Consider the following 7,470-nt stretch of genomic DNA (forward strand, 5'->3'; position numbering starts at 1 on the left):
AACTATTAAGATGTGATGTACAAACTTTGTAAGGTATTGGTTTAATAATTTAACGTTTTGTTAGAAGAGATTATGACCCTACTACTTTAAAAAAATACTGCATACTTGATGTTCAACCCTAGGGCACTACGATTTCCACTTTCGATTGCATCTGACGGAATAAGCGGAAGACAATGATGGACTAATCTAAAAACCCATTGGGACTGAATTGTCTTATTTTTTGTCTTCTGCATTGCTTCGTCGTAGGTGATATTCTTGCTGCTCTGTCCTCCTTAAATATATTGAGTGCTTTTGTTACGGTCATTTTGATTTCCGATTTATATTCATCTACATGAGCATTTCTGTGTTTTACTTATTTTCACCTTTTGTAACCATAATAACTGTTAAAATTTCGCTTGGCGGGAATTCATTCCTTTACACAATCTCATTGAAAAGTAACATGTTGAGGATAAGAGTGGTGTTTGGTGCATCATTATTGGGTTTAAACTCCCAAACCGTGCTTATGCTGTTGACCGTTCCAAAGCGAAACCCCTCTGTATGCCTCAGATGTATGTCTTTTTTATTGTTACATACAATTGTGGTAACACTTTTGTGTCCCTTCTTGTTTATTTTTGTCTTCGGTATGTGACTTTGTTAACTTGCTCTGTTATGCTTGTTCCGGTTATAAAGTTGCAATGAAGTTTTGTTTTCCATATCAGCAATGTCAACAATTAATTAACGCATATTTGATTATCAAGATATTTCTTACACAACTATTTCTAAGATGTGATGAAAAGTAGCAATTCGTCTAAATGAATATAAAATAAGCATAACCATGTAAAAGATATATAATGATATTAGATTTATTTGATGTGTTCAGTGTTACTATTAGAAATGATGCAGACTTGTTTAATGTTAAGTTAATCACTAAATGTAATTTACAAAGCTTACATGTTGTTGTACATAATTATATATAATATGTTTTCTATTGATATGAATGTCATGTTTATATGATAAGGTTAGCAATTAAGTCAGCTCGAAGGTCTCTTTGCAACTTAACATGAATAGTCAAATCACTTTTGAAATTGAACTTTCGAAGTTTCAAAATCCAAAATGAATGATAAAGATTTGTTACATTTATTAAATCTGCAATTGATGCGAAGGGACTTTATTTTTAGGATGTGTGTATAAATATATGGCAATGCGTTTATGTATTAAAATTCAATTAATTTACAACAAATCTTGCATAAATGGCTCATGTAATTTATGTTTTGTTTTTGTATGTATGTACATGTATATGTGTGTATGTATGTTATATGTATATATAATAGATCTATATAATGGTTCAAAGATCAATTTTGATATGAAAATTATTATTAACTACTTAATTATTATGTAACTACTTAAGAATATTTTCGGCTGGTATTTACTTTATCAATCAAAATTGATCTTCTCCAAACTTTTTTTTTTCATGATTGTTGATATTATGTATATATGTTTATGTCATACACTGTTCGTTATTGTGCATGATTTATGTCCGCATGGGCTTTTAAGCCTATTGGAATAAAATAAAATGTCTACTGTCTACTGTCTACTGTTTTAATACTCTCAACTGTGTACTCATACAATATTCATCTTTACATTCATTGTAAAAGTCATCAAATGGTTTACTTTTGATATTCTGTAAACCCCGGCTACGTTACGATAATTGATAATCCGTTATATGGTATTTCTTCAAAATAACTTCAATCGAGTTGAACCCAAGAGTCTAAATGTTATATGTGTAGTTAAATGTCCGGAGATTTTGGATTTGATAAAATTTCCAATCTTAACTTTGTTGACTTCTATTTCGTGTTTTGTGTTCTGATGTAATGTGTTTTATTTTTGACCATGCAGCCATCGAGAACTGACCAAAACCTCCCTATACATTGTATATATATTATTGTAGCTAGTTCTTTTGAATAGACAAGTCTATTAATGGCGAACGAATCTTATTGTCCCTATTATAGTCAAGATAACTTTCAAATGCGAAAATGTACTCGATAGAATTGGATTAACTAGTAAAAAGTATATATGTTTAATTGATAATGGTGGCAAAGCTTAAACATTTTTCTTACGAACATAACTTCAAAAGTTGCAATCACGTTTATTATTCAATGATTTTATACATTTGACATTGTATTTAGTGTAAATTTAAGTTATACATACAGCAACAGTGACAACACATGCAACACAACAATCAAATTAATACAGTTTAAAGTTTAAAACATCTTGCAATGTATTCAATGATAACTGCATGTGTGAAACAAGGACATAAACACATCACATAGATTTATTAATGAAATGTCCAGAGAGTTTACAGTCTCATTGTCTAGTATTTTCAGTTTGTATTTTCGCATGAACAATTTCGAAAATAAAGAACTCCACCTTATCACCGTGCACAATGTGTACTAATAAGCAAATAAGGTGCTACTTCAAAACACAACCGACCGGCGTAAATTCCACTGTGACTTTCAAAAAAAAAATCAATTAATATAAGTAAGTCTAAATTGTTGAAAAGTTATGCACCGTGATATGCAAGGGGAGAACCTTATATTGATTTAATGCTTCCGATAAGACAAATGATATATGCAACAATATAATTATTATGAAGCTGTTAATTATAATATTAAATTTACATTTGAAACAAATTAGATTAAAATAGGTGCCTCAATCTTTGACCTCTATCTAGGGAATATTTCATTTTTGTCATGATTAAGCAACGCAATAAATGAAAAATAATTCTGCCTCAGTCATATGAAAAGTCAGACGTGAATTCCATTAAAACTCACACTATCATTTAAATCACACACACATAACCGTGTGATAAATAGAATGTTGTTGATAAAAACCTAAACTCGTATAAATAACTGTTATTTCCAAATGGAAATGACAGATATGCTGTCGATAATACATTACTGCTAATGACTTTCTGACTAGCAAAGCATTAAACATTTTACCAAAACAATTAAGCGAACAATATTCAGTATTGTCACGACAATAACTAATCCCATAAGATATAATCAATCATTGATAATTGTTGATAAATGTGTCAAAATTCTAGTTCAGAGGTATATGAAAATGCAATAGAAAAGAAATCATATCCAAAAGGCAGAAACGCATTATTCTAAGCATGTTTAAAATCATCTTAAGGATTACAAACCAGCCCTCATGGAAATTCTAAATATAAAATATATAGTTATTTGTTTTCCTTCTGACCTTTTTCCTGGAAATCTGTGATCCAGGGGTAGCACGCTCGCTTAGGATGTGGGAAGTCAAGACAACTGAATATTATTGTCTTTTTAGTGATTTTGACGTTTTTCCAAAGAAATAGTGTGGTTGTGTTTAGAATTAAAATAGACAAAATGTACATAAATTATATCTTAACGCAAGTAAGAAACAAAGATGAAGCAAAATTCCGTATATTTATCAAACACAAATTGTTATAAGCAAAGAAAGTAGTTAACAAAGTGTTTTGAATTTTTAGAGCCTGTTTATTTATATATCTAAAGATGTTAATTAAAGTTTTATTAGATTAACTACATATGAACGCTGGTTTTAGTTGTGTCATTTAGAGTCTCTGAAAATGGCAGTCTATTTTACGTGCATCTTATTAATTTTAGATGAAAAATAAATTGTAAAAAGCAATGATCGCTTGTTACTTAGTCACTTTGTAAATTGTATATTTCAAAAATGAAAACAAAAACATAGATAATTACATATGCAAAAATAATTATTCTATAAATGATTTGGTGAAAAAATCGGATGGTAGAATTTTTTTTTTGAAAAGCTGTTACCTATTGAAGATCATTAGGGTTCGTAATCTTTAAAAGTAAACACAAGGAGTTCCGTAAAAAGTAACGAACGATATACAATAGCAACTTACACAAAATCGATTTGTCTTACAATTGTCAAATATGTAATTTGTTATAAGAACTTTTCATTTTAAGATAAGATGACATTTATCACAATATATCAACAACAAAAAACTGTGAACGTTGACGAAATAATTCTAGTATTACTAGGTGGCAATGAATCTAATTACGTCAATTTTTTCATCTTCAACTCTTTTAGACCAATAAGAAACTGCAATGCCTTGTACATAATAATGTTATAAAGCAGAAAAATATAAGACAGACAAATTTAATTGAAATGTTTCCGAACTATTATTCATTTTAATATTTGGTATCAATATCTTTGATATGGATATGCATTTCTTTTCTGCTAACAGTCGTTAATTTGGTTGACTGTGTAGAGGTGTCCACATTTTCATTTGTGTTTGTATAAATCTGGGAACGTAGCATGTTCAATGTACGTTTATTTACAAAGGAAATCATTATGAACACACCTTGTCCGGCATTAAAGACTATGTAGAAATATGCAAACAAGAGAACGTTAGTGAACTGATATAAGAATCCAAATAGCCATGTGATACCGGTCAAAGTTGACAATTTTGCGAATATCAGTAAATTATGGCGTTCGTGGCTGCTGTTATGTGCCATGTCAGGTATTCGAGACACACTCGATACAACATAACTAAACATGCCTAGGTTAGCCATGATAACAAGCCCAAGAGGAATAGCAACAAAATAAAGTATCATATTGGGCCCTTTAATGTAACAGTTTGAACCACCATAGCTAAAACCTTCAGAATCCATGTCTGTTGTGATCGTAACTACTATATAAGAAATTACCAAAATAGCTGACAGAGATTCCGTAAAGATTATATGGTAACCAAATTTTTTCATATTGTGTTGAGAAACAGATTTTTCTTTTATCTTAACAAAAACATTCATCATGTGAAAAGTAGAAATGAACATCCAAAAGAAACTGGACAACAGATTAAAATGCAGGAGAATTCCAATTGTTGAACAAAGCCAAGATTGCTTTATATCTGTTATAGCTATTGTTAATGCCAAAGAATGTGCAAAGAAAAGATGAAAAATAAGGGCCATGTTATTCAATCCTGGCACTGTCCTTAATCTTGGAAGTACACAGTAGATAATAAAGGTAAATACAAGAGATATGATAGAAAATACGAGACAAATTATGGTCAATACAACAAGCTCGTCATAACGGCTACTGACAACAGCATTTACTGATGGTAATTGTGAAAAGTACTCATCGCTACATACATAAAAACTTCCATCTTGATCTGAAGACAAAATATTTGAAAATGTTATATCAGGTATTGGGTTTGGTTTTTCTGATGATACGTCGTATTCAAGAAAACTTACTTTCTTGTTTGATAAATCTATTTCAAATTCGTCATTACTAAGTTTGATACGAGGACAGAATGGTTTTGGTTGTACTAACAAATCTGGTTCACATTTTGGTTCCGGTGACAAAGGTTCAAATGGAAAGGTCAAAAAGCCAAATCCATTTTCAGTTTGCCCGTTAATTATCAGTTCATGTTGCAGTGAGTCGAGAATAAGCTCGTTTAACTTTGTTGTAAATTCCTCTTTCAGGGTGTAGTTCCTAGAATATGGAGGCATTTCTATATCGTCTATGGAGTGTTGAATCGTATATTGTGCATAATGATTACTTGTAGCGAAAATCTTCTCCATTTCCTCTAAAGTCGCAGAACTATTTTTTAAACCATTGAACTGTATGTCAACAATAACGGCTATGTAGGAGACGAAAGGTAGAAAATTTGATAAATTATATCTATGCATTAACGAAATCGTATCCTCCAGAGTGCAGTTCAATTTCACGTAAGTATTAAATGAACATATGTCTGCAAAACCAATTGTGGTGAGCATGATATACAATTTTGATGATATATCATCGTACATAGTCATCTCAATTGACAGCAGGTTATTCCACTTGCTATATTTTGCAATGTGGGTAGGCACAAGTTTAAAACGTAGTCCAAATACCACACCATGAAGAGAATAATCTATTTCTTTGTAAACTGGTGAACACGTGTCCTTTAACAAATGCATTCCCTCTGGGCATGATAGAGACCTGCATTTCTTCTGAAATTAATAATTTGACAAAATCTCACTTTTTTATCAAATATTGATTATAAATTAATAAATTTGATTCATTTTGAGCCTTTATTTACTAAGTTTTTCACTTTGAATTTTATATTAGTTTAGATATAGATGCGGATAATTCGAAAAAGTTGAAAACAAATAAAGGAGAAGTAAAAGCATTAGTTTACCTTGTATGGATCATATCGTGAGCCTGATGAACATGTTGTCATACCTATACTGCCTGATTCCGTTGAACGTTCTAAATTATTAAAATCCAGTAGAGCTACAAATGAGCTACCACCGCCATACACGTCTTCCATCTGGCATATATCAATGATATCATTCATGCTATACCCATTGCATATAAAACAGTGTATGTTTTTGAAATTATTATACGTTGATGAGTATGAATGGCATGCTGATTCTGTGTAAGCATTGTATTTTTTCCATGTACTTGTCACATTGCATCTGTCTATTTCATCTCCGCAGATGCTGACAACGTTCGATGGCGTGGAAGGTGAAGGTACAAACATAACTTGACAAAAACGTTCCTCCGAAAGTTTCAGCATAATTTCAGATACATGTAAAAGCGAAAACTTCTTTTTATTCTCGCATTCGACTTTAGTATCCCAAAAAATCAGATCATAGCGTGAAGCTGCATTACAAATTGCACAGAAAATGTTTTTAAATGTCACATTTAATAAATTTGAAGAAACGGGCATGAGTGTTTTAAAATCACCTTTTTCAAAATCAAAATCATGATACTCTCTTAAACATTTAGAAGTAACATCATGATCTATGTAACTTGCCGGACAGTTGCTGACCATCTTATACGATTTCCCATTTAATGCTGTTATACTGTAAGGTCGGAGTTGAGCGTAAATACATTGTTCTTGCGCATTTTTCAATTCTTTAACTTCTAATTTATCCAAAAATCGTTCTGGTTTATCCGGGCAACAGTTGTTTCCGCAATTTTCGTCACACGTACACCACCCACAGCAGGGATACTCTAAGAAACTGTTACGACGCGATACGTTTTTCTGCGCTTTATCGAAGCACATATCTGTATAAGGACAAAGTCTTTTAAAGTCCTCAACGCTTTCTTCTTGAGCAGATCTTTCGTTTACACTTGCCTTAGATTCTCTGATACATTTTATTGCCAGTAAAATTGTTAAATACATTATATATCCTTGTAGCCTTGTCATGCTTCAATTTTAAGTGTATTCACAATTTTCTAAAATTACTGTTATGTTATTCAAGTATGAAAATCCTTATCTAAATCGATAATTATTCTCCGAACTTGGGTAAGCAAATGGTTATAATGTCTCCGAGCGAGACTTATAACTCTGCTTAAGGCTAATCGGAAACGGTCATTTATTCTTCTAGTTGATAAATCGTCCAATCAAATAAAAGAATGTCACGACAGCGTATAGAAATGTTCGACACAAAAACATCATTTCAAATCTATTATAAA

The 7,470-nt window shown here is 31.3% G+C and overlaps 1 protein-coding gene across 1 annotated transcript; it reads right to left on the reverse strand.

Annotated features, from left to right (window-relative positions):
* Positions 1-3,824: 3,824 nt before the first annotated feature.
* On the reverse strand, positions 3,825-7,201 carry LOC132717224 (uncharacterized). The gene is made up of 2 exons (XM_060700653.1): positions 6,185-7,201; positions 3,825-6,002 (listed from the first exon to the last, which is right to left on the reverse strand). The coding sequence occupies exons 1-2, from the start codon at positions 7,199-7,201 to the stop codon at positions 4,194-4,196; spliced, it is 2,826 nt and encodes a 941-aa protein (XP_060556636.1). The 3' UTR covers positions 3,825-4,193.
* Positions 7,202-7,470: the final 269 nt, after the last annotated feature.

This window comes from Ruditapes philippinarum, unplaced genomic scaffold (genome assembly GCF_026571515.1).
Source record: "Ruditapes philippinarum isolate M1 unplaced genomic scaffold, ASM2657151v2 ctg3311_1_1_1_1, whole genome shotgun sequence".
Taxonomy (NCBI): domain Eukaryota; kingdom Metazoa; phylum Mollusca; class Bivalvia; order Venerida; family Veneridae; genus Ruditapes; species Ruditapes philippinarum.